We start from the raw sequence: 26854 nt of genomic DNA on the forward strand, positions 1-26854 counted from the left end.
CCATTGCTATACATCGTCCCTTCCTCCATATCTAAAGCATCGCGATGGATGTATTAATAGCCATTAAAGCACGTTTTCCCTAGCTCGTTAATGCAATGAAATAAGAGATTTGGTTTCGTTTGATGAACGCAATCCGTTGGGATTTGCTTTGTTGCCGCACAACGTCAAGTTCTTGAGATGTGTTGGTGCCCATGGCATGGACAATGGTACACACAAGTAGTAGCCATTACGGCCAGATTTGGCTTGTCAGACCGCGACCACTGATGGATTACTATAGGCGTATGATGCGATGTACCAAGGGCGATATAACGCTGTCCTTTAAACGGTCAGAGCTCACGTGGTTCTTAACCCTCACTCTGGTTTACTCTCTTTCACAACGCGGACTGAGGGGGAGGAGGGCTGATGCGAACCCCCTGCCGTTTCTAAACTAAGAACGCTAAAGCCTCCCGGAAAACAGTGGATAGGTCTCAACGACATCTCGCGATTGACACTATATTGTATGCTGCGAGGTTTATCACTGACCCCAGTATGCTAGGCCCAAAATTAAAATCGCACTTTCTCAGCTTTACATACCCACATTTACAAAACCATGTCCTGTAGTGATCTGAAACCTACACAGCGTACCCCTTGTTTGATCCTGAGCACATCGCCATGTAGTGCTAGCTGTTTTAAGTGCATGTTAAATATACTCCGTTAATGTGGCGGTGTGGGCCCACCAAGGGGATCGGTTGCAGTGTTCCTAAAAAATGTTACTGCTCGGGAACCAGAAATGCTAGAGACACGTTTCTGGTAGCGAAACACACACAATTCATGCCCTATAAGCTGTTGCATATTGAAGCGTGATTTCAATACATTCCGCTGCGATATCCTCAGCAAAACATATGGACGGTTGGGGGTGCATTGACCCTCTCCAATGAGGGCGAGGGTTAAGATCTAGACTGGATCTGGATCTGGTTAAGATCTGCGGTTTCTGGACGATAAACTCGCTCTCAGAAACAGGAGAGCTAGGGGACCAAAACTTTCTAATACAACCGCGCTGGCACTGTTTAACACATCAAAGTTAATCCACACCCTATGTTACATAACGCTAATCTTGTGCGGTTTACGTGGGCTGCCCGATGGCGTTTGTTGGTTGGCACTACCAGGCTCATTCGTCCGACAAAGCTGAGAAACTCTTCCCCCAGGCGAGGGGATTTCTCATTCTCAGTACGAGTGGTCGAAGGAAATGAGACCTTTGATCTGCGGTTTCTTGCCTCGGGTCGTTTTATGCTACAACGGGCGTCGCATTTTCCCAGCAGGGAGAGGAAAAATCCCCCACCTCGCTGTCGTAACATGACGTTGCACAGCACACTGAAAATCCCGCTGTTTGCAGCTCTCACGGTGGAACACGACCAAAGCTCCGACCAAAGCCAAAGCCCCGATCGCCGGGTCGGTGGGGACGGTGCCCACGCGACAAGCTGTGCTTCGTGAGGAACCTGGGCTCTGCGCCAACCGAGCAAACCGTTGACTTTCTGGGAGACATTGTCGAACATAAGCCAGTTGTAAGTTGGGAGAATATCTGATAGCAGAAGCAAAGGTCGAAATAAAATCCTTGAAAGGTTGGGATCATGCTCAAAATTAATCGCGCGTTCATGACCATTGGTCGGGCGCTTATCGCCCATTACTCATTGCGTACATCGTGCATTGCCAAAAGCCGAGTTTGCACGAGGTTCGAGGGCAGCCGGCGCTGATCTCCGGACCGATTCCTGCATACCGCAGCATATTCCAGTCCGCATTTTCCTAGCATGCGGCTGAATCGCCTCCCGGCCGTGCAGCCGTTGGTGCACGCTCTGCCCCGCCCCCCCCCCCCCCCTCCCAGCGCCGTGCCGGCCCGGTCCAGGGACACTTTTCTCCGCCGGCCTGTCAGCGCCAGGCCCGCCGGGCCCATTACGGGGGCGGCCCTCGGCGGCGCGGCCGCTGCGCCACGCGCCGCGAACGCCGCCGAAGCGCCGGCGGCGTGGTCACCCACGGCTGCCACCGAGTGGCGTGAAACCGGCCGCCCGCCGCCCGCTGATAAACGGCGGGGCGACGCCGGCAACGGCGGCGGTCGCCCGGGCGGCGTCCCGACGCTGGCAGCTCGCGCTGGGGCTTCGGCGGAGGCGCGAGTGGAGCGGCAGCGGCGGACTGGCGGCAGCGCGGCGACGCGCCGGCCGGCGGAGACTGCCGCATCTCCAGCAGTGTCGAGACCAAACGGGATAGTGCAGTCTCGCCTGTACTGTTGCGTGATGTGAGAATTTGCCGTGTGATATAGCTTCTCGTACTTGATCCAGTAAGTTTCCGTAACGGAAAAGCTGACGCGTGTTTTCCTCAGTTCGATATCATGATTGTGGCGACAGGGCGCATTGGTGATCAACAAACACATGGCACAATGCTGCGCCAGTGATCAGCAATCAGCAATCGTGCAATCTTATCTTATCTAATCTTATCAGCAATCGTGTTGGAACGGAGTAGACATCCTGCTTAACAGTCGGTGCCAGCCCGGTCGCAATAAGTCGATCTAGAAGCGTGAGGAACACATTCCTGTGAAAGCGTACTAGCCCATGGACGCAGTCATTTAACATTAAATATGTCATAGGATTTGATATGGTCACGCCGATTAAGCGTTCGTTAGTATTCAAATATGAAATTCATTTTCATGTACCAACAGGTTGGGAGAAAGCTAAGAGCAATGCTCATCACGCTAAGGGTGAGCCATTCCTCCCTTTCGATCCTTTCAGCCGTCCCAGTCCTCTCATCTCCCTCTCCTCATTAGCGGCCGAGTTTAATAAGAGGAATTGCAGAATAAACTGGCGGGCCGGCCGACAGATTTAACGAGCCGCCGTAGCGGAGGGTGCCGGGCACGTGACATGCCCTGCTGAGCACGGTTCGTCCGCGGGGCGGCGCACGTGACCCGCAGGGGAGCCGTTCAGAGCCACCCCGCAGCCAATGATTGAATCAACTTATTAGAAGCGGGCTTCAACCGGAGGGCTGGAAAGTTTTTCAATTGAGCACGATTCGATTATTCGGTTTTCAGGCGCGCCGCGCTCGAGCTAATAACGACAGATAACCCGGTGCCGACGAAATAACCGAGTGGCATATCCGTGATTAATTGCAATTTCATGATGTTTACCTTACAGTTTACGGATGGTAATATGGAATGATAAGCAAACAGCTCAGATACGCCTCGCTTCGTTGAATGCACCAGTTCATAATATTGACACTAATTAACGTAAAATTGCCTCGATGAAATTGAGTATGACAGGATCCTTCCGAGCAGCCAAAAGCAAGTTAAAATATTGATCAGACCAGGGGTGCAATAAGCTCAAGGCACCTGAAATTCTTAGCCAGTTTCAATGAGTCGGGTCTGCCGCTAGGCTTTCTGACTGTTTGGTCTTGAACGAAGTGAAAATGGTGATCCCAAAAAATAAGTTTGCAACGGATGCAGAACAACGCAACCACGGTCACCTAGACATATGATTCGCTGATACCCATATGACAACAACATTGGGTGCAGTAAATGCACAGCTAAGCATTATGGTGTAAATCATCATTCAGTTTTCGCAAAGCTACCCCCATTCACAAAAATAGATATGCTGGCTTGCGACGACAAGAAGAACCATTTCACTTGCATTTTTACGGAGTGTCACCTTGGGCAACTCTGGTTAGATGCATACTTATGTGTGACCGAGTGACACTGGTATTAGTTCCTACGCACATGTGTAAGGTAGTCTGAAAGCAAAAAGTATTGGTGGAGCTAGAGCTCCACTGGGAGGAGCAGAGGGGAGGGCAGGAGGTGGTCTAGAGCTTCACTGGGAAGGAGCAGGGGAGGGCAGGAGGTGGTCTAGAGCCTCACTGGGAGGGGCAGGGGAGGGCAGGGGGTGATCTAGAGCCTCCATGGGAGGAGCAGGGGAGAGCAGGGGGTGATCTAGAGCTTCACTGGGCAGGGGCAGCGGCGATCTAGACCGCCGCTGAGAGGGACAGGGGCAGGGGCGGGCTAGACCACCACTGAGAGGGACAGGGGCAGGGGCGGGTTAGACCACCACTGAGAGGGGCAGGGGCAGGGGCGATCTAGACCACCACTGAGAGGGGCAGGGGCAGGCGGCGGGCTAGACCACCACTGAGAGGGGCAGGGGCAGCGGCGAGCTAAACCACCAGTGAGAGGGGCAGGGGCAGGGGCGGGCTAGACCACCACTGAGAGGGGCAGGGGCAGGGGCGGGCTAGACCACCACTGAGATGGGCAGGGGCAGTGGCGAGCTAGACCACCACTGAGGGGGGGCAGGGGCAGCGGCAAGCTAGACCACCACTGAGGGGGGCAGGGGCAGCGGCGAGCTAGACCACCACTGAGGGGGGCAGGGGCAGCGGCAAGCTAGACCACCACTGAGGGGGGCAGGGGCAGCGGCGAGCTAGACCACCACTGAGATGGGCAGGGGCAGTGGCGAGCTAGACCACCACTGAGAGGGGCAGGGGCAGCGGCGAGCTCAACATTTGGGGATAGACAGCCGGGAGCAGCACCACCAATTTTTGGTGGGGGTTGAGCTCGTATAGCCATTTCAATGACGTTTGAATTAAAAAGAGATGAGAAATCATTCGTTTGATATCTGGCGTTCTCGTAAATCATCATTGGTATGCAGCATCCTCGTGTGCCTTGCGCTGCACCACCGTAAGGCATGATGGTGGGAGTGCCGGGTATCGGGCAGAGGCATATGAAACAGGGCACAAAGCACCCACAACTCTCTGAAAAGCTAGCATTGGCTCTGTGTGCGCTGGCTAGAAAGAAATAATCCAAACAGCTACCATTCCAATTCTCTCCCAAGGAGGAAGGACGTCTGCTGCCCCATACCGGCCGGAAAATCTCATCGCTGTTTCGTAACTTCCTCTCAGTTCGCACCACATTGTCATCTAGATAAGCGTGTGTTTGTACACAGTGGCAAAGGCTTCGCGGAGTAATATTTCATGTATGTTTACCAACAGTTGCGCCATGCCCTGGGCTCCCGATTCCAAAAGAATTTTGATTCCTTATGGGAAAACGATAACTGCGAGTAGATCTGGCCATCGATTATGGTGGCGATAAAAGTGTCCCAACGACACGCTGTTGAGGATCACAATGTTCACATACTCCCCCACGATTTGCGCCAACACCGTTTGTGGTGCGACCCAAAGCGCAGCGAAACGCTCTCTGACCGTGCGTTTAGACTGGCAGAAACGGTTGCAGTATGGCCTGGGTCCACTCGATCCAGGCGAAGGCGATGCCCGCGAGACGCTGTTGCTGCGTGGATCCTCCTCTGCGTCACCATGAGAGGGTATGGTCCACATTTGTGTGGGGTTTCAGCTGAAATAGCAACGCTGAAGATCATTCGGTGCAGTTCACAGCCGTACCCTTTAAGACCTGAACCCCTCTAGTTTCTGAGTTGAACGCAAAGTAGCCGACGCCTTAATGAACGTAGCAACATAATGATGTTGTAACGATGTCATAACAACATAACGTAACTGATAAAGGTATGCAGACTATTTCGTGGAGATTTCAAGGTCACCCAGGCATGCATGACGTCATAATGACGCCATTCAAAGCCTGCTAGTCCATTAGTCACGCGGCGAACAAGACCAAGATAAACATAATTGTCAAGTCGTTCACATCCGTCTTTCGTGAGGGCGATTTCCGGATATAACGGCTATCAAATGGATTTCCAAAAAAATAGAAGAAAGGAAGTCTGTTCAGGTTATATAAGTCGCCGCATGTTCAAAGCAATGAAATACAGTCTCCCGGAAGATGTTAACAAAAGCAGCTCTTTCCTCTCTCGAGACTTGGCTATTGGGTGATCTTACGTTCAACACATCCCCGTCTGCATGCGGTCCTAGCCACCACCTAGCACCCACCCACGCGCACGTACCCATCTGTCTTTCGTGAGCACGATTTCCGGATATAACGGCTATCAATTGGATTTCCCGAAAGAATAAAGGAAAGGAAGTCTGTTCAGGCTATATAAGTCGCATGTTTAAAGCAATGAAACACAGTCTCCCGGAAGATGTTAACAAAAGCGGCTCTTTCCTCTCTCCAGACTTGGCTTTTGGGTGACCTTACGTTTAACACATCCCCGTTTGCGTGCGGTCTTAGCCACCACCTAGTACCCATCCACGCGCAGCATATGCATCGAATACGCCCCTGTCCGACTGGCGCTGGGGCCTCCCTCCGCCCTCCGTGCCGGCCTGACGAGCGGACGGAGCGGCGGGTGCCGTTCCCGGGCCCCAGCGGTCGCCTCCACCGAGCGGGCAGATGGTACCGGCGCCCGGGGCGGGGTCGGCTGCCTCTGGAGGGGTCAGTCGCCCGGGGGTGCCGCCAGCCGGCCAGCTCAAGGGCCCTCAGCGTCTCGGGCCTTTGTGGCGACCGGCGGCGGGGCGCCTGCGCGCGCCGGCCGCCGGGTCCTCGAGTGCGGCCGGCTGCCGCGCACCGCCAGCTGCCGAGACGTGGGAACACACGGCCGTTCAAACCCACAGCCGGCGAGCGCACCTACGTGACGCTCGCGGGCTGGGCTCGAGGCCGAGTCGGCAGCCGGCGTGCTCCGCGGGCGTCGCTGAGAATTTCACGATGCTCGGGTTCCACGGCTGGTGGGGTCGCATTTCTTAAGCTACTGACACCGGGAGACGGAAGAAGAAGATGGGGGGGGGGGGGGGGGGCATCTGGCGGGAGGTATGGACCTGAGTCGAAAAGTCTGCATCTGAGCCTGAGGCATGCTGTTTGAATCTGATCCAGATGTAAGTTGCGGCTGCGGCTCGTTTTCTAGCATGTGAGTGGGTCTCGCGTTATATACGTCCTTTAAAACTACCACTCGACTTCTAAGTACTCAGTGGTAAGCCGTAAGTAAGTACTCCTGGTAAGTACTCAATGGTAAGCCGTAAGTACCCCTGGTAAGTACTTAATGGCGCACAGAAGAGGGTAAACTCGCGACCCTGAGAGGGTAAGCTTAAAATGCTTACAGATGCTCACAGAGTGTTCATTATTGATAACGGTGTGTCTATGTGAGTCTGTATACTTCGACTTGACGTCATGCATTGCGTAAAATATAACATTTAGGGAAAACAGCAGAACGCTTCTGATTGGAAAAAGGTATGTTGTATCGCATGCCGTCTGTTGTATAGCTATATCGGTACCTGTTAACACACGGCGGAGTGACAGGGTTTCCGTCAACCGCATAGTGAATAACGGCGGCTTCGCCCGGTTTCTACCGAAAGCTTCACAGGAATAAGTGACTTAGCGGTCAAATCACTGAATGACCGTACCGAATGCTGTGATTCCCAGGGCCAAGCTGCTTGCAAGGAACGACAAACTCGTACAAGCCGAACTAAGCTTCAGCTCCCCGTCCTAGTCCGGGGCCCCGGCGACTCGAATCGGGAATCCGCCGTTTGGAATCATTTGTATATCTGATATCACTTGACATATCATGCGGCCTCCGACTTAAGACGACTTCTTGAATTTCTACTAGCAAGGTGTAAAATTACGTAAGCTGTTCAGTGCATTTGCCAGGAACATTATTCACGTGGATAAGACGGTAATAATAGCATTATTCCTAGGAGCCAAACCGGCAGGATAGAGCTATAAATGCGATGATATGTCGGCAGCATGACTTTATCGAAACGAATAGCAGAAGTGAATGCAAAATCTTAAATTTACTTCTGCCGCTCGTTTCGATAAAGGTTTGTTGCCGAAATGCTAACACGTTTATATCTCCATTCTCCTGGTTTTTCTCCTTGAAATAAGGCTACTACTACTGCCTAGGCAGCGTTTAAGTTTGAGCGGCCTAACGCAGTGCAAAATTATGCGCAAAACTGATAGACATGCGCAAACGTTGAGGCATCCGGTATACGGAGGGGTGCACGTCTGTGGGTGCACGTCTGTGGTTGCACGTCTGAGGGGTGCACGTCTGAGGGGTGCACGTCTAAGGGTGCAGTCTGAGGGGTGCACGTCTGTGGGTGCACATCTGAGGGGTGCACGTCTGAGGGATGCACATATGTGGGTGCACGTCTGAGGGGTGCACGTCTGTGGGTGCACGTCTGAGGGGTGCACGTCTGAGGGGTGCACGTCTGTGTGCACAACTAGAAGACCAAACGTCAGCAGCCATGCTGTATTATTCCACATTGCTCTTCACGTACAAACGCATGCACACACTCCCGCACTGCCTGACGCGCCGACAGCGCATCCCATGCGTCCAGAAACGATCGATCTCAAGACGGTTCTGGGACTTATGTCAACTTTCAGTGTATATATCAGTGATAGGCCTTGAAGCCTCCATAGCCGTAGTGCTTTCCATATCCACCAACGGCTCCTGAACCGTAGCCTCCGACACCTCCGTAGACTCCTCCGAAGCCTCCGTGGAGTCCTCCAAAGCTTCCGTAGGGTCCTCCAAAGCCTCCGTAGGGTCCTCCAAAGCCTCCGTAGAGTCCTCCAAAGCCTCCCTTGAGTCCTCCAAAGCCTCCGTAGGGTCCTCCAACGCCTCCGTAGGGTCCTCCAATGCCTCCGAAGCCTCCGTAGCCGTACTTCAGGAGGGGCCTCTGGGTGTAGACATTGACCGGAGTGCCGGCTGCCTTAACGGCTGATACGCCACTGATGCCTCCGTAAACACCGAGGTGGCCGGCAGCGGCGACAGCCACCAGGCAGGACAGAATCACTAGCTGAAAAAGGCCGCACATCGGTAACCACCGCGTGCTCCACTATCAGACATTTTGAGCCAAACAGATACAAACGGACGTGGGCCATGGAAGGCTTCAGTCAGGGGCATGCGACAGGGACAAGACATATGACCCAGGACCTCGGGCAGTGTCAGCTTGTATCGAAGGTATGTTCGTCGGCTGGTGACCAAGAGTCAGCAATGCTCGTCGCTTCCGGCTGGATGCAGGAACGCGACGGGTCAAATCACAGCGCAGGCGTTCGCCAGCTGTCGGCTGTGTCGGCTGATGGAGGCGCGGTGAGGAGCGCCCACGACGGCTGCCGCCCTGCAACAAACGCCCGTCTTGTCCGGAGATACGCACCTTCATGGCAGCGGGGGTGTTGCTGGCAGGGGCGGTCTGCGGTGAGTGTGTCTCCAACGAGCCGTGACAGCCTTAAATAGGTGCGGCGACCACTCCCCTCCCTGACTCCTGAGAACGGTCACCCACGCGAGCGTCCTTCGGCCACACCCGCTTGCAGCCATTGCCGTGTGCAGGCTTGTCATCTGGCGGGAAAGCTACGGGGCGGATTTCCTCCTGCGTTGCCCTGACGTGGCGCAGTGTCGGTGCACACGACGCTGAGAACAGCAGCCGTACTGCACCGGACTGCAAACTGGGGCGCGACATTCCCAACGGCCGCACAGATTGCAGACCAGATCCAAGGTCTCCCAATGCGCTGATCTCGTCTCAGCGTGGTCTGCTCAGCGCATAGCGGTAATTGTCCCGCTGTCTGGCTTATGATGGAAGGGATGATTGAACAGGCATCTGACATGATCGAAGTGTTGTTCTGTGGGCTAGGATCAGTCGAAGGCATGGAGCAAGCTCTTCTGACCAACTACCATGATGTTAACGCTGGTTGAAGGGTATCCACGTTTTTTTTTGCACTCATAGCGAGGCCAGACGCATCCGATTCGGTCGGTAATATTTGTTTGCTAGAAATGCTTCCGAAAAGCCCAAACTTGATGGTTGAATTAGCTGCTCCAACGGGAGAAATCCCATTTCATTTCCCGCTCGTCACTATGAAAGCAATGCCACCTGTCCATTTTATTAACTTTTTTCCAACACGCGTGTTGTGCGGTCTTCTTAATGCACCAACTGGTCAGAATGTTTGCGCGATGAATCGCACGAGAGACTTGAGCCTTCGGTGTAAGGGCGATGTGCGTGTCTGGGGTTATTATCACGTGAATTCGACGAGGCGCCGCGCTGTGTCTTAAGCTTCTCAGCTATGGTGTTTAGCACAGTTACTCTTTCAAAAGGATAGTTTGTCATGAAAAACATTGTTTACCTGGATTCCCAATTTGTTGCCAGGCTGCGTTTACAAAGCAAACATATACCAGCGATATTTTTCGTGGTTTAGTGATGCACACGTTTTAACTTCCATCAAAGCACGCCTTGCGAAATGTTTACGCTGCCCCTTGTCCCAATCACAAACGGTCACTTCTACTGACGTCACAACCAAACCACACGCATATGTACAATATACCTTCCTCCGCAAACATAGTGGTTAAAAGTACCACGCAATGTAAGTGAGCCTATTTGGCTCCACTTTGCCACAAAATAGTCACATCCTGAACAGAACAGGTTCAGTCACATCCTGAACAGAACGGGTTCCCCTGACATTAAATGAGAGGAGCAATCTTGAGCCGCACCTAAGATGGAGGGTGCAAAGCAAAAGTAGGGTGGGGTTAAAATCAAAGTTGGGTAAAAAAAGAGCCTGAGGCAACTAAATTTTCATGGGGATGCGAAAACCATGCATCCTTCGGAAATATGAGGGGAAGCCCCCCAGCCCAACCGGCGACACGCCAGTGGAACATTAGATAAATGGAATGTGCGATATGAGGGAGTGTCTTCAATAAAATGAATGAATTGTCTATATGTCGATGAAGAATTCTGGAAACTCATTCTGGAAGCAAAAATGGGATTTCGCAACCCTTGGAACACATCGCAAGAGGCTGAACAATGTAAAAAGGAAAAATTATAGGAAAGAGGTTGGCGAAAATACAGCAAAATCAAATGTTATCACCTGGTTAGCACGCCTTTGCCAACTTTGTGTGGTACATCCATTGCTTCATCGACAGTTACCACAAACAAAGAATGGAGCACTGTGGATGTACAAAAGCAGAACCAATAATTGATAATTCACAGTTCAGAAATGGACTGGCTTATTGGGTGAAAGCAGGGGTGAGACTTATCGTTTTCCATTGTGGGGTCGAACACATGAACCTTTCCCATCGTATTGTCGAGACGCATTTCCTCACAAATTTTGTTCACTTCACTTCGCGGTAATGATGGGAATGTTTAGGGCCCATTCTGGACTGTAAAGGAATGATGTAAGCCTGCAAAAATCCTTTCTGACCTGGATAGGGCTCATTCTGACCTATCTGAGATATATTCTGACCAAAAGAGACATATTCTGTGACTCCAGGGGACCCATTCTGATCTGTAGAAGGCCGTTTATCAAGCTTCAAATCAAATTTTTAAATTAATCAAATTTTTTCACTGCACTTCGCGGTAATAATCGGAATGTTAAGGGCCCATTCTGGACTGTAAAGGAATGATGTAAGCCTGCAAAAATCCTTTCTGACCTGGATAGGGCTCATTCTGACCTATCTGAGATACATTCTGACCAAAAAAGATATATTCTGTGACTCTAGGGGGACCCATTCTGATCTGTAGGAACGCCGTTTATCAACTATGGGGGCCCCATTCTGACCAATGGGACGCCAACTCCGACCTTTAGAGGTCCACTATAATCCTAAAAGTGTCTATTCTGGCCTGTAGAGGACACATATGGAACTGCGGAGGACCCGCTATGACCTGTGGAGGGTTCATCATATACTGGCGAGCGTCCATTCTGACCTGTACATGACTCATTCTGACCTGTAGAAGGGCCAATTGAAGCCCGTAGAGCGTCCATCATTGACTGCAATGCTCATCATTATGCCCCGAAAGAAGGATTCGACCGCATAGAGGGCCAAATACGGACTGTGAAGGACCAATTTTGGCCTGTAGATGGCCCATTCTGACTTGTAGAAGGCCTATTACCGGCGATGGAGGGTCCACTCTGGCATGTACAGGGGCCTATTTAGGCTTGTAGAGGACCCATTGTTGACTACAGAAGGCCCAATATGGCCTGTAGAGGAGTCATTATGGGCTGCGGATGGTCCACTCAGACCTGTTAAGGGCCCAATCTGACCAGTAGAGAGCCCAATTTTTGACTTGGAGAGTCCATTCTGGCCCGTAGAGAACTCATTCTGACCTGTAGAGGGCCCAGTCTGACGTGTAGAGGGCATATTACCGACTTTGCAGGGCCCATTCCGGCCCTCTAAAAGGAACTCATTCAGGCCTGACGAGGGCCTATTCTGGCCCGTAGAGAGCCCATTCTGGCGTAACGAGGGCCCACATTCTGACCTGTAGAAACCCCACTCTGACTTATAGTGTGCCCATTCTAACCTGTAGAGGGCTCAGTATTGAATCCAGTATGGGGCTATTCTGACCTTCAGATGACCCATGGCTGGCTGCTAAGGGCTCATTCGAACTTGTAGGGGTCCCACTATCTAATCTTAGCGGTCCCGTTTTGTATTTTGGGAGTTAGCTACCCCAACTTGAACGTAGTTTCCGCAACCTTGATTGCATCATTGTTATGACATGTGCTCTTGATGTGTTGATTTGTAACTGTAACTTGTACTGTAACTTGATTATGTAACTGTGGGCTATTCCGCCGCGGGGGCGGGGGCCTTCTCAGAAGCATGACTAGAACTACACTGCCTGCTAAGGTGGTTATCCGTGGTAAGCACGCCACCAGCCCCATGAAGAACGTTTTGATACCATACTTCAGTTAAGTTTACAACGTGTTCATATTCAAATACCGATTTGTATTCGCACGCCAGGGTACCTTTGGCTGCCCTGGTAATCTGAACACAGATGTATCCAGATCGCGAGGGGTGCGAAGCTTCGACCTGCGCACAACTTCTCGTAGCTCCTATACTGACTAACGTAGCTGCAGTCTGGCGAAGGAAGGACGGCGGCATGCCTTATCTGAATGATCGGTCAAAGGAAAAGCCGTTTTTCCGCTAAAAAGGGTATTGCCGTTAGCGATAGACCCCAGAAACGTCATATTTCCGGAACCAGCGTGGCGAGAGTAGGGTTGATGTAGCACTCTCGTTCCGACTGAACCGCTGTGCGTTGTGCAACGCGAGATAACCTGCCCCACATGGATCACATTGCCTGGCGCGGTTTCCTCCGAGGTCCATAGCGGCACTACGACCTACCTTTTTCCTACCTTTTTCCTACTACCTTTTTCTACCTTTTGCTACCTTTTTCCAAGCCCCGAGGTAAGCCACGATGCACACCGCTGACTATAACAGAAGGCAGGCCATCCGTAGTGTTATCCAGGGACATGCGTGGAGGGTGCCAACTAGCGCGTGATGCGTACTTTGCAATGACTCATTGCTAGGCTTAGCGTGCCGGCTCCTTGCCATTTGAAACTTAGCAGAGCAACGCGGGACGTTGGCTGTCGTGACTTCCGCGACGGTGGCTTTGACGTGGAAAGCTTCCTTATCCACGCGCTGGTCTGTTGTGACGTCACTGTTTTATATTCTCAATGAGGGTGTGAGTGGGGAAGCAATGACGTCAGAACATTATGACGTATTCTATCACATTTCGTAGAACCTACATATGGCTGAGTCAGTTATCTTTGATGGCGACGCGGTGGTGGAACGCGTATGGCTCGTTCACGCTCTCTCGGCTCGTAAAGAATACTACTGGAAACTCTCTGAGACGAAGGCAAATGTGAGATGGTGTATTCGTTTCTTGTTAGATGCCAAGTTCAAGTGAACCTATGTGGTTTTGAAAGTTCGGCCTTTCAGAAAATAGATCGCCGCCATCCGAAGTGCTGTCAAGCTTTTGACACGCTGCAAGCAATTACCGACAGCAAGCTTTTCACTAAAGCTTTGGAAAGCTCATCATTGTCACGCTGCACCGGAGGTGTAGTTCCCACTTACTTGGAGGAGGAAGGGTTCGTGCTCCAGTCCTTCAACTCTGGGAGCATAGTGTGTCAAATCCGGAGAGAATCCCGCTTTTTATGTTACGTGTTATGGGATGCGTTATGGGAGCGTGTTATGGGATGGCTCTAGCCATTGCTGTCCCAACGTACTTGGTGGGGAGGGGCGGGGGTCGGGGGCCGCAGACCTAAAGCCCTGTTTGGTAACAGCTAGCTTATTTACCTGGATCTCAAGGCAATATTTGCACGCAAGATGATATATAATATCCTCAACAGCTGATTGAAACGGCCCTTTTTATCGGACACTGAACAAAAGACGGGATTCAGGAACACTTTTTGGCCGGGGCACATCCGAATTGGGCGAAGAGGGGAGAAGCTTTTGAGCTTTAAAATGGAAACATGTTGGGACATCTTAACCACGTGGGCTGGCAGACAAACTTGGCACGGATGTCAATGATAGACGCTTGGGAACAGTTAAATCCTGCTCCAAATGTTTTTACTCGTAATCGTGTCGCTGCCCCCAAAGCCAAGTAATCTTATTAGAAGGTACCGTTTTAACCAGGAACGTGAAAACTGAGTGAGCCAGAATTGGCTGAAACCCCAACTAAGTACAAATACCGATGATCAAAGCACAAGAAAAATGGATACATGATTACGAAACTAACTGCAACATTGGCAATAGCTACATCGCAATACAAATTGATTTATTTTCCGGGCTTCTGCGGGTGTCATGATTAAGCTGTCGAGAGAGGACACAGACAGCTGGTTTCTTAAGTTATATATATATATATATATATATATATATATATATATGTATATGTATGCATATATATAAATATATATATGTATGCATATATATATATATATATGCATATGTATGCATATATATATATATATATATATATATATATATATATATATATATATATATATATATATATATATATATATATATATTTAGTTATATGCACTTGATCAAAACTTCCTTTCAGCCTTTGTAAGGGCCCCGGTTCTTCTAAGCGGGGCCACCTCTCGGGCTGTCGGGCTGCTTGTGTTCTTCGTCGGACCTCCGTTTTATAACAGCCAGTGATGACCTCCCTCAGACCATCGGGAGTCCTATGTCGACCCATAGGGCCCGATGCGTGCCATCTAGGATATCCTAGGGAGCAAATTTGGTCCCCTGCATGCCTTCATGGTGCTCCTTGTGAGTTGATGGAATACACCCCCTGTCATATGTGTTCTCCCGTTTGCAGCAGGAAGCCTCTTTGATATTCCAGGAGGTAAAATATATGTTTGACCCCCTTGCCACCCTAGTGATGTAGCCCCAGGTCGCACAATGCCACGTGACTTACAACAGAATCCTTCGATCTTCGCGAACAATGTGTTCAGATAGCCATTGACGTTCTTAAAACGCCAAGGATAACATCTGATACCGCCAAGAACTAGTGCGGGACTCAAAGTAGGCCAAAGTTGTGAGTAGCGATTTGCATTCTGAATTTGTTCCCTTGTCATGCGAAGTTTTATCATGGACGGCAAGTGAAACCAGCTGACTGAGCCCGTGCAGCCATGTGGAGGGCAGTAATTTCGCAGTCGGACATGGTTTGCAAGCCACCGGGTCTGGTGCACCCTTCGAGCCAAACAAGCCCCCAGGCAACGAACCCCACTCACCACGCATGCGCGCACTGTATGCATGGTGTTCTTGTGAGGGAGATGTAGCTGTTGCTGAAGTGTTATTTACGCTTATCTCACAGGATGCAAATAAGCCGGGATGGCGGGATGTGAATGCTGCCACTATCCTTTGGTTTGCATCGGTCAGCTTTAAATGGCTCAACATGAGCGTCCCTCGCCCACCCTTAAGGTAGAGATGTTTCCACCCTAGGGTCTGATCTTGATATGATCGACCCAACTAAAAAATAAGTAACCAACTCACAGACAAGTCGAGGCTCTACTTCTCAGAACTGATGCTGGAAATACACGTGCAAAGTCTACTCACCTATCAAATAATACGAAGCTAGGCGTTATTTGCAGACAAATGGCAACCAGCAACCGAGAGAAAATGGAGTAGCTGCTGAATCAGCATCAGAGTATTCACGAGTAATCGCTCCCGGACGTCAGATTACATCTAAGGTTAGTGCAAACGCTGGGAAAATCGGGCTTTAGTCGAGAGCGCACTTCACGGAATGTATTTACAGGATTCGGTCCTGCTAGTCCAGACCTAGTCCGCCCGCTAAAACGCTTGTCCTGGATTTCTTAATCCAGTCCAGTCCGATCCAACTTACCAACATGTTTTCTGAAGTGAATCCGTGCCAATCCGCTTCCAAATTAAGCACACTTCAAAATTCTGACAGAAAATTTGGCTCGCTCAAGTACATTTAATTTTATTTATGTGCTAATCTTTCCTTGGAAAAATGTGCCATAAGGTGTTATACGCCAGTGAGCGCTAAGATACCTAACTCAGTATGCTGCCTATTCATGATGCAGTTTTGCATGAGAGTCAGAACATACAAGGCTCATTATATTATTAATAATACCACAATTATCTTGACTCAGAATTCACATGCACCACTGGATGGCATGGGATAAAACCGCTTTTGGCTGTAATAAACTGAATTCATGAGCACATTATCTAACAACTTTACACTTCAGGCTAGATGCAACATCTATCCACGTGCCACGCGACATTGTCAGCAGTATTCAGGCCACCAGAGCAGGCTGACGCCCATCTAGTACGCTCTGAATAAATAAAGCGACTATCTCACCTCATATATATGTCAATCCACGTGCGTGTGTGTCCGTTCTCGGACATTCCAACTAGTGAAACAATCTCAACTACGACAGTCATTGCTGGCTGGATTGCCTGCTGCGTCAAAATTGAAATCAACGCGCGCGACCGTCCACTGGTGGGTGCCTGCGGTACCACTTCTTTACTAAAAAAATGCGTTCTTTCCGAGCCTCACTGTTTAAAAGAATGTTTCACCTTAAATATATCGCAGCAAGCATCCGATTTGATGAAACAAGCGCACTTATAGCTTTAAGCATACTCTGTAGGTGAAAAATTCCGTAGTCGGCACAATTCTGTCTAGTAAATAGCCTCTTCAATGCGTCATAGTTTGATTGCGTCATCGTACCTTGCTTATCATTGACTGAGAGCCAATTGACGGTCGTTATATCTAAAAATCGCGCCCACGAACGCCAAATATAAACGATTCGCCAACTATCTTCTTCTTGGTCTTGATTGCCGCGTGACTCATGTAATAACAATATTTAAATGGTGTTATTTCGACGTCATGATTGCCAGCGTGACTTTGAAATATTTGCCCTGATATAACCTTTCCGATTTTCGCGGGCGTGTGGCTCGGAAACTAGAGGAGTTTGAAAACGCCAAGTTTTTTCGCCAAACTCGCCAAACTTGACACCATATCCTTTTTCTATGGATTGTCTGAGAGGTCTGGTGTCGGAGACTGATGCGCAGAACACGCGGGATAGGACCTAAGCATGCCTTCGGCGCGGCGGTTGCGTCTGTGCCACGGAGATGTGCCAGTGCGTCGCCGAGGCTGTGTAGGCTCGAGTCGAGCTGTGCCAGACTCGAAATGGCGGATGTGACGTGACGGTACGCGGCGTGAGCGCGTCGCGCGTGTTTCATTGAAGTGTGTGTTAGGCATGATATATGATGGATGCACCATCAAACTCGGTGATGCTTTTTGGACCACGTTGCGACGACAACCCAATCGGCAATCGCAGTCCATGCTGTATTATTCGACGTTGGTCGTAAAACACAAACACACACAAGCATCCATGCACACTTCCCGCACCTAGCTAATATGTTGACCCCAGTGCATCCCACGCGTCCAGAAAGCTCTTGATCTGAAGGCAATTATTGGAATTGCCGCAAGTTCTAGCACTGGCCATGTCAGCGGCCATTACTTTAGTGAGGGCCATATCCGCCGTATCTGTAACCGCCATAGCGGCCATAACCGGGGCGGCCGCCATAACCACCGTAGCCGCCGTAGCCGCTGCGGGCCGCCGTAACTGCTGTAGCTGCCATAACCACCGTAGCCGCCGTAGCCGCTGCGGCCGCCGTAACTGCTGGAGCCGCCATAACCACCGTAGCCGCCGTAGCCGCTGCGGCCGCCGTAACTGCTGTAGCTGCCATAACCACCGTAGCCGCCGTAGCCGCTGCGGCCGCCGTAACTGCTGGAGCCGCCATAACCACCGTAGCCGCCGTAGCCGCTGCGGCCGCCGTAACTGCTGTAGCTGCCATAACCACCGTAGCCGCCGTATCGACCGGGGCTGCGGTATCCACCGTAGCCGCCATAGCGGCCGTAGCTGCCGTCATAACCTCTGTAGCCGCCGGAACCGCCATACCCGCCGTAGCCAAGGCTTCTATCATAGCCGCCATAGCCGCCATAGTTGCCGCCGTAACCTCCGTATCCGCCATAGCCCACGCGGCCGCCGTAACCGCCGTAGCCGCCGTAGCCGCCGTGGCTACCGCCATAACCTCCGTAGCCATAGTCGCCGGCAACGGCGATAGCCACGAGGCAGGACAGAATCACCAGCTGAAAACAGACTGCACATCAACAGTTGTCTCACGCTTTGCTGCTGGACGTCTTGAGCTACACCAGAACTACAAAGGAGATAGTGTCACTACCAGTGTCAGCCTAAGTCATGTTGCAGGGATAATTTACATGGGTGATGACCTATAGCAGTGTCAGCTCACACCGACAGTATGCTCTTCGACTGTTGGCAACAGTCAGCCATGCCAGCCGCTACCGGCTCAGCACAGCAACGCGGCGGATCAGATCACAGCCCTGCCGTTCGCTCGCTGCTGGGTGGCAGAGGGACCACAAGTCGCCGACACGCTGCATTAAACGCTGTACCCATTCGAAAGTACGCACCTTCATGGCGGCGGATGTGTTGCAGGCTGGAGTGGGCTGCGGTGAATGAGTTTCTGAATTACTACGGTAGCCTTAAATAGGTGATGTGACCACGCCTCTCTTCACCCTGTGAGAGCGAGTGCACTTATGTGCCTGCTTCCGGCCACGCCCTGCCTGCAGCCCGGACTTCTGGATTAAGCGCGTCATAGATAGGTAAAATGTGGGCCCGACTTTCCTCCTCCGTCTCCGTAGCGCAAAAGCAGACAATGTAATTCACCGTGAAAGCACCGATGTTTCTTTGTTAGCCTCGCTCAACTGTGGCGAAAGCTTGTCGAGACTACGATTTTAATACAATCAAGAGTGGAATTTTGACAAGCTGGCGCGGCAATGGTCTAAGGCATGCGTACAAAGCACGAATGCCGTTGGTACCATCAATTCAACACACTTCTAATGTGTCAATGTGGGCACTTCATGTATTTGGCAAATCCGCTGTTTGCGAATTTATCAGCGGATCGGTTTGGATCCGATCAGGATATAATACTTATGGTACAATATATCAGTGGACTTACGGAATTCTGCAGTAGTTTTTGTACTTTTGTGCTATCTGAAAATTCCGCCTGTTTTTGCCATCTTTTGTGGCGTAAGCTGCTAACTTTGTGCTATATCATGTCGCCTTTGTACCAATTCTGGTACATTTTTTGTTGGCTAGTATAACCTTGCCAACTCGCGTAATTTATGATGGAAATAGTAGAATGATCCCGGCTACTGTATGATAAACCTGAACCGCAACCCCCGCGCCGAGTATGATGCATTGGCATGTTGACTGCGATGCTGTTACATCGCATGTTGTAGCATACTTAAAATCACTGTGGATCAAGCATGCGGTGCTATAGCGGCGCGTACATAATCCACGGTGATTTTAAGTGCGCGACTTCGTGCCTCTCCGATTTTGGAATGCTGTTCGTTTATCCATGCATGAATTTATGATGGCTAGGGGCGCATCCAGAGTCGTGATGAGGGGATGGGGATGCAGGGTTGACGAAGGCCGCATCAGACTCCATACCAGTCCGCGCTATGAAAAACTGCGAATCGGGATGAGGATTAAGTTGGGTCATTTTCGGTGGATCTAGTAGTTTTGAAATTTACATGTGCACTATTTCCGGATATTCTAACACAGTGTTCAAACCACACATATGATTCATGGTGGTGAAAGGGCTCCCCCAAAACCGGGGTTGTTGGGGCTGGATTTGCCCCAACTGATTTCCAGGGTGCAAGGTTTTGTTCGTTTTATCCTTGTTTCTAACTTCTTTCACTGGAACAAACGCCAGCAGAGTTCCCGACAGACACAATTCTCTTTGTACTTTTTAAAGATGATAATTGCCACAAGGAAAGGGGTGTTAAATGACGTTGTGGAATAAACCCCTGGCGCTATTCATTTCACAGTGGTTAAGTAACCTGTTTCCAACAGTTAGTGCTCAGAGGTCCGTCAGTTTTTTTTTTACTGGGTTCCGCACAGATGTTGATGGCCACGTGATCGCTGTCTGCAGATCGAAATGGGGCAAGTAATTTGTTAACCATGACTAGCCCATGTTCGTCTGGGAGCGTTCAACTTTCTGTCGGAACCGATTAGTGATGCAAAGTGTGTAGGATAGTTATGAACATGATTTTTCGCAAGTGTTCAAAACCTAATCCAATGCGATGGTTCAATCCTTTTTAGAGATGCCGTTTCGTGGAAGTTATGTCGCCAAAAGTTCAATCTAAAGTCTAAGGTTAGACCCAAGGCGATATATGCCAGGTGGAACAGTCCCGACTACGCACTCCTCAGCAAAGATCTTTATGTGACGTCACCTGGGCTGCACCTTTAAAACTGGGACGGCCGCACGCGTGGTAACAGGCACGAGAGATCGCACGTATCACAACACGCTTGGTGGGTGGGGTGACTTGTAAGATCAAAGTAACTCTGAATAAATAAAAAAACCTTGCACTTAAGCCTAACTTTGAGGATAATTCGAGAGCTGAGGCGGTAATAAAGGACCCAGGAAGCAAACTAGTCGAGGACGATTCGTCGCGTTTTGCAAAAAGGAGCGCTCGGCATAAGGACTTATTTATTGCTTCGGAAGCACCAGATGGACTCAAAGCCGTGCCCCCTAGTTACCAGCTTATTTCGTGCATCACAAGTGCCATCCCCCGGAGAACTCACCCCAAGCCAGTCCACGGAACTTCTGGCCGCCAGCTGGCAGATCACCCGACGTGATAAATTGGCTACAAAGGTGTAGCCTGCGCCGGTGCATCGGAACAAGTGCGGGCGTATCTCCCATCTCCCTGGCTGAGATATCTCCCAGGACCGGTTAGGTATGACAGCGCAAGGAGCATATCAGGCGCCCCAAGTTCATTGGCCGGGGCCCCCGACCCGGAACTGGCCAGGCACATTCGCGCGGCTCCATCTAACGGGAACAGTCCAGTCAACGCACGATGGGGCTTAGTCATTCCCCAGAGCTAGACCCCGACGACTGCTAGTTTCATGATGCAAAGAATGACACGCTGCTTTGTTCCACCTTTGCCCAGCAAATGCTGGATAAGTCTTGGTTGATCCTAAAACCAAACGCAAACTAAGAGCGCATCACAATCCACGCTCATAAGCTTTTGGCTATTCATATTTATTGCAGCGGATGAATTAACAACGAAATTCTTCGTTTGACAACAGGCTTCCGTTATACTATTGCCGACCGCGCAATGTCATCTCACTAATACAGAAGCAGGATCAGATGCACTCCAGCGGGTCCATAGTCTCCATCACCGGCTGCGGAACCCGGAGCGCCGCATGGATGATGCCAGTATCGAGCTGGAACTTGGAAGCCACTTATCCACCTTGATAGCGTGCTGTTTGAAGGCAGGGGCGTTCATGACATGCTGGGCGAATACACAGATCTTCCGGCTGATAGAGCGTGGTGCGACGGCATTGGCGACATCAAATCCCTCCATTGACCCTCGGCCAGTCGATGCTGACTGAGCCGCCGAGTTGAGTGACTGAGTTGTTGCTTGCTGAAGATTCCCTCGTACTGGACGTGCCGCAGATTCGGAGCATTCCGCAGGAACTGGCACACCTGGCGCAGTGGGCGAGCGATCCCCGAGGCCAGTCCAGACGGTTAGTTCGGTGCTGGGCATGCGACTTCATCCGCCGAAAATCAGACGAACTTGCTCGCGTCCCGGCGATAGATTTAAGCCTGAGGATGGCAAAAGCTCCAACAGTGAACAATGCACAGCGCGGAAGCCTGTCAGGGACCCGAACAGTATGCAGCTTTTTCCACCTACCATATCTGTTATTTGTTGTTAAATATCCAGCACATGCACCAGAGGCGTAAACTTTAAGAACATCCAGACCTACTGAGCTGACACAAAATGAGGCTAACTGAAAGCTGAAAACACATTGTGCTGTTGCCTCGACTAACGCAAGTCCATTTGGCATTCGAGATCCCGTCAATATGCCTATTCAGCAAGTGTTCCCTGACCGACTCGGGGCCCCTTGTCGACACAAGACCTCCTGCTTGGCACTGGTCCACTCTTTCAGAGACTCCGACCGATGCAAATAGTGGTCCCAGCCTTGCTCGTGCTTCGCAAACGGACAACCAGAGCTCAGAACAACTTGGAGCCGACTATTCGGTGTTGGCGGTCTCTGGTCGAAAAAGAGGCCCGAACCGTTTCGCGGATCCCCATTCGATACAGAGTCCCCCTGACTGGCCTTTTCGGTCACGGCCCAACAGACGGGGGCGTCCTTATTTTGACCTACGGCGTGTCCCTCAGGCCCTTCGGCCCCTTTAGCCTTGCAATCGGGCCTTTGATCTTTGGTTCCGAGGGGCCTTTGGCCCTTCTTCGAACCTTCTGAAGCAAGGCCCGTGACGGACTGGGGACCACATGTCGACAGATGGACCCCTGTTAGACACCGTGGACCCGTGACCGACACAGGGAGCCAATCATTGTTTCAGCGGCCCATACCAATACAAATCGTCGGGATAGGACATAACACATAATACAATACAAGATACAAGATAATACAATACAAGGGATAATACAAGGACACCTCGCCCTTGCTTGGAAATGGGATACCAGGGTTCAGACCGACACGGAGACAACTGTTCGGTGTTGGTGTTCTCTGGCAAGCATAGACGCCCGCAATGTTACAGGAGCTGCTCAATCGGTTGAAAAGGACCTTTGTCCGATATTACAGGTCACAGCCCCACAGGCCGCAATCTTTTGTGTAACATACAGCAAGCTATTCGGGCCATAGGCGTGGGAACGTTTCAAAAAGTGTGTGGGGGGGGGCAAGCTCAGGTTGTACTTAAGGAACTTGTTCTGGAAAGCAAGCCCGATGATCGGCGGGGGGGGGGGGCTAGGGATGGAGGTTGTTATCGCTCTTTATTCAAATGTCATGGCTGCTATGCTATGCTGCTATGCTATGCTATGCTATGCTATGATAATGCATTGCCCATCATGCAACGTATACGACTTGAACTGCTTTTGTGTGTAGGCAGGGGCGTAACCAGAGCCTTGCCAAATGTCATGGCTGCTCATAGATAAGCATCTAGAGCTGTTCATCACTGGTGCACAATCTTGCCTATTCGACTCATCTGTCATTTGGCAAATAAGGCTACCCAGCTTCCCTAGATTCTTCATCCTTTTAACGTTGCCTTTCCCTGGGAGGCGAAATTCCACGAGCGGGTAGGCATTTTGGGTCATTAAGGAAGCATCTGCCTGCACAGTGTAGATGCCGAAATACGGTCTGGATATAGGATGGTGAGAATTTTGAAAGTGGATCGATGGTTATCAGTGCGACAGATTTTGCACGCACCTTCATTTCGCTGACTGCTTTTCAAGAGACAGGACTTGTCGGAACATTTTAGGCGGAAATAAATTCGGCAGCCTGAAACTGCTAGAAACATTGTGACAAAAGCCATACAACTGGGGATTCTCTTTTAAGAATCAAGCCACATAATGCCGCCCACTTGCCATATGTTTCTTATCTAGGCCCTGTTCCTGTCCGTCGTCGGTGGCCACTGCCCTGGCCCGGATGTCTCCGGCATAACTGACTGCGAACTGATCGTATGGCTGCTTTGCTGCATACTTTTGGACCAGCGTTACTACTTCATGGTGCATGAAACACGTGTTGGACACCTGCAACAGTATCTTTTTCCGAACTATCTCCCTCATACCACACCATCGCAGAAAAATAGCCTCCGGGAAGCTGTCTGCCTTAGGAACGAATTGGCCCAACGGACCCTTCATTGCCCATCATGCAACGCATACGACTTGAATTGCTTTTGTGTGTAGGCAGGGGCGTAACCAGAGCCTTGCCAAGGGGAACACAAGGTTGACAAAGCCCATCATATGGTGATCTCCCAAAATCCCCGAATATAGCTAACTTGTTAACTAGTGGCACAGTTTCTTCGCTTTATATCTGTTTTTATCTTGAAACCAGAACAAAAACCACGAGCTACCGTGAGTTCAGTTCTGTTTGTATTTTGAGGTCAATAAACTGCAGAAATGAGGCGTTGAACTACTGCATGGAATAAACCACCTGCGCTCTTAATTTACAGTGGTTGATTGACTCTTCCTAGACCGATGAAATTCAGAAGCTTTGTCATTTTTTTTATGTGGTTGCTACAGACATTGAGGACATCGTAAAGGGAGATTGTAGATCGATATGTTTGATCCAAATTTGAAGGTGAAAAGTTCATTGCAGATCGAATGGTCAACAATGTGTATGAACATGGCCAAGCCATGCTTGCCTGAAAATAATCACCATTCAGTCAGAATCGATTAGTGATGCATTTTATGTGACGTGTTTTTTAACACGCGCGCTCGCAAATCTTAGCAAGAAAAACCTCGACACCAGGCGTTGCAGTCTCCATAGTCCGCGGAGCGTTAGCCCGATAGCTAATATTTAGCCGTGTCCCACCGGTGGACGAAAATGATGACGCTTCTGAAATGATAACGTTTAAACACTTTAATCGACTATAACGCAAGTTATGTGACGTGCTTTTGAGCATGCGCATTCCAAAATTTTAAAGACACAAGCTTCGACACCAGGCGTCGCAGTCTCCGTAGGCTGCGCAGCGTCGGCTTAGCATCTAATATTAAGTTGTGGCCAACGGTGGACGAAAATGACTACGCTTCTGAAAAAGTAGTCTTGGGCGTTTCATGACATCAGATCTTACATTTAGAAGGCAGTCTGAGCGCATATTTCACGTGTGCAATTTTAAGACTGATAAAAAGAACGGATTGACTCTTAAAGCACCTCGAAGTGGGGCTGGAATCTGGTGGTTTAACTGAAAGAGTTAAGATAAAATATTTATTTTTCGTGTTTTCGCAGCTATATATCTATCTAGAGGACAGATGAACACGGCGCCCGCCGTCTGGTGGCACTTGCAGTGGCTGAAGCGGTTCGGCTTTACGGAAGCTGCAACCCATGCCATTCTTGTCCTTGCTCTCGAGATTTTGGGCGGGCATGTTCAAACCTTTTAATGTAATTAGTTTCTCTAATGCATTCTGAAAAATAATCGTTCTCAGGCAAACATGGCATGCCCTTACTGATTTCTAAAATGTATTTCGACCAACCCTATTCAACAATAATGAGACCTCCACTCTACTCAACAATAATAAGACCCCTTATTGTCTTCCGGGCAAGGGGCCTCTTGAGTAGAACACCGGGGGTACATTACCGTTCCTGGTCAAGGGCCGAGGGGCCATTCCGTCCCATCGCGAAGTGCCTTCTGGCTATCATTCTGGTGGCACGGGGCGGGATCTCCTGGTCGATCCGGAGGGCATTAGCAGGATATCATGTCACATTGCTCCCATCCCTGACACGGGAGGCCTTCTGACCCGCGCAGTTAGCCCCGGATCAGCACAGGAACCCTCATTGACGTGACAACATCCCTGATCACCATCCCTGATCACCATCCCTGATCATCAGGTGGTCCGACAGCTGTCACATAGATTCCAGCTCCGTGTTTTTCTGTGTTCTCCAGAGATATTGAGTCCTCCCTGACTGTAGATTGTAGATGAAATGGGGTTCCTTGTGTTAACATGGCTAACCCGTGTTCGTCTTAAAATGCTCAAGATCTTGATCAGGCCAGTCAGAGCTGGTTATTGATTAGAATACTACGTAATATGGTGTTGAACATGCATGCTCGCAAGTCATGGCAATAACAGACTCGACGCCCGGCGTTGCAATCTCCAGGCCGCGCGGCGTGAGGCTTGCGGCTGTAACACTAAGCAATGGCCAATGGGCAAACAAAAAAGATGGAGCATCTTAAGAGAGATGGCCGGTGAACTGCGTAAATCGACATGCATGTTAAATGCAGTGCAAAAGTTAGCCAAATGCAAACTTAGTCTGAAAAGTGGGGGGGGGGGAGCAATTAACAGGGCTGGCCCCCACCCCCACCTTGAAAAGTGGGGGCCATGGCCCCCCTGCCCCCCCCCCCTTTGTTCCTCTGCCCATGATTCGGGCCCTTATGCCCTCCAATCAGGTTCTTGGTCGTCGGTTTCGAGGAGCTCGGGACGGTCTTCGGGTCCCATTGAACACTGCTCTTGGTTGACTCGGGACCCCTTGCAGAACCCTCTGGTGGGCACCGTTGGCCCCTGATAGATGCAAGGCGCCCGACCAGTGTAAATTACTAGCTCCAGCTTGGTCACTACTCTGAAAGTGGGCCCTCAGGCCCATGCCAACACAGAGCTGACTGTACGGTACTGCTGGTGCCAGATTGTCATATAGTCCCTTATCAACTCAGGATTCCCTGAGCAGCGCAAAAGGCGCCCTGAGTTTTCTAATGTTAATGTTCCGCTCTTTCGTAAATGTTAACCGCGAACCGGGAACCAGAACATCAGTAGCTTTTCTTGCGGGCAGAGGATTGGAGGGACAGGCCCTCCTCCTCCAACTTCGGGCAGCATTGAACACTGACTTTGAGGAAGAGCATGGAGAGGAACGAGAAACAAATATTGCACAAATCACAGGTACATACTGAGTCGCCCCCCCCCCCCTCTCCATAACGGTCAACCGCTGCTCCTTTTTCCGAGACAGAGATCGCAATATATCTACAACACACTCCATAATAATACCAGCCTTTGTCGCGATGAATCAATTGACGGTTGAAACTAGTACTTCCTCGGATGTTTTCAATACTTAATACTATCTGCACTCACTACTTTCTATTTAGCTCTCAACCGTCCCTGCGTCTGCTTGATACCGTCACGCCGTGTCCATGGCAAC

At 50.4% G+C, this 26854-nt stretch overlaps 1 protein-coding gene across 1 annotated transcript; it reads right to left on the reverse strand.

The window, feature by feature from the left end:
- Positions 1-4012: 4012 nt before the first annotated feature.
- LOC119101405 (keratin-associated protein 19-2) lies at positions 4013-18627 on the reverse strand. Its single transcript, XM_037224741.1, has 3 exons — positions 18613-18627; positions 17766-18273; positions 4013-4023 (listed from the first exon to the last, which is right to left on the reverse strand). Exons 1-3 carry the CDS (start codon positions 18616-18618, stop codon positions 4013-4015), a joined length of 525 nt encoding a protein of 174 aa, XP_037080636.1. The 5' UTR covers positions 18619-18627.
- Positions 18628-26854: the final 8227 nt, after the last annotated feature.

This window comes from Pollicipes pollicipes, unplaced genomic scaffold (genome assembly GCF_011947565.3).
Source record: "Pollicipes pollicipes isolate AB1234 unplaced genomic scaffold, Ppol_2.1 Scaffold_2555;HRSCAF=2994_pilon_pilon_pilon, whole genome shotgun sequence".
In the NCBI taxonomy this organism is placed as follows: Eukaryota; Metazoa; Arthropoda; class Thecostraca; order Pollicipedomorpha; family Pollicipedidae; genus Pollicipes; species Pollicipes pollicipes.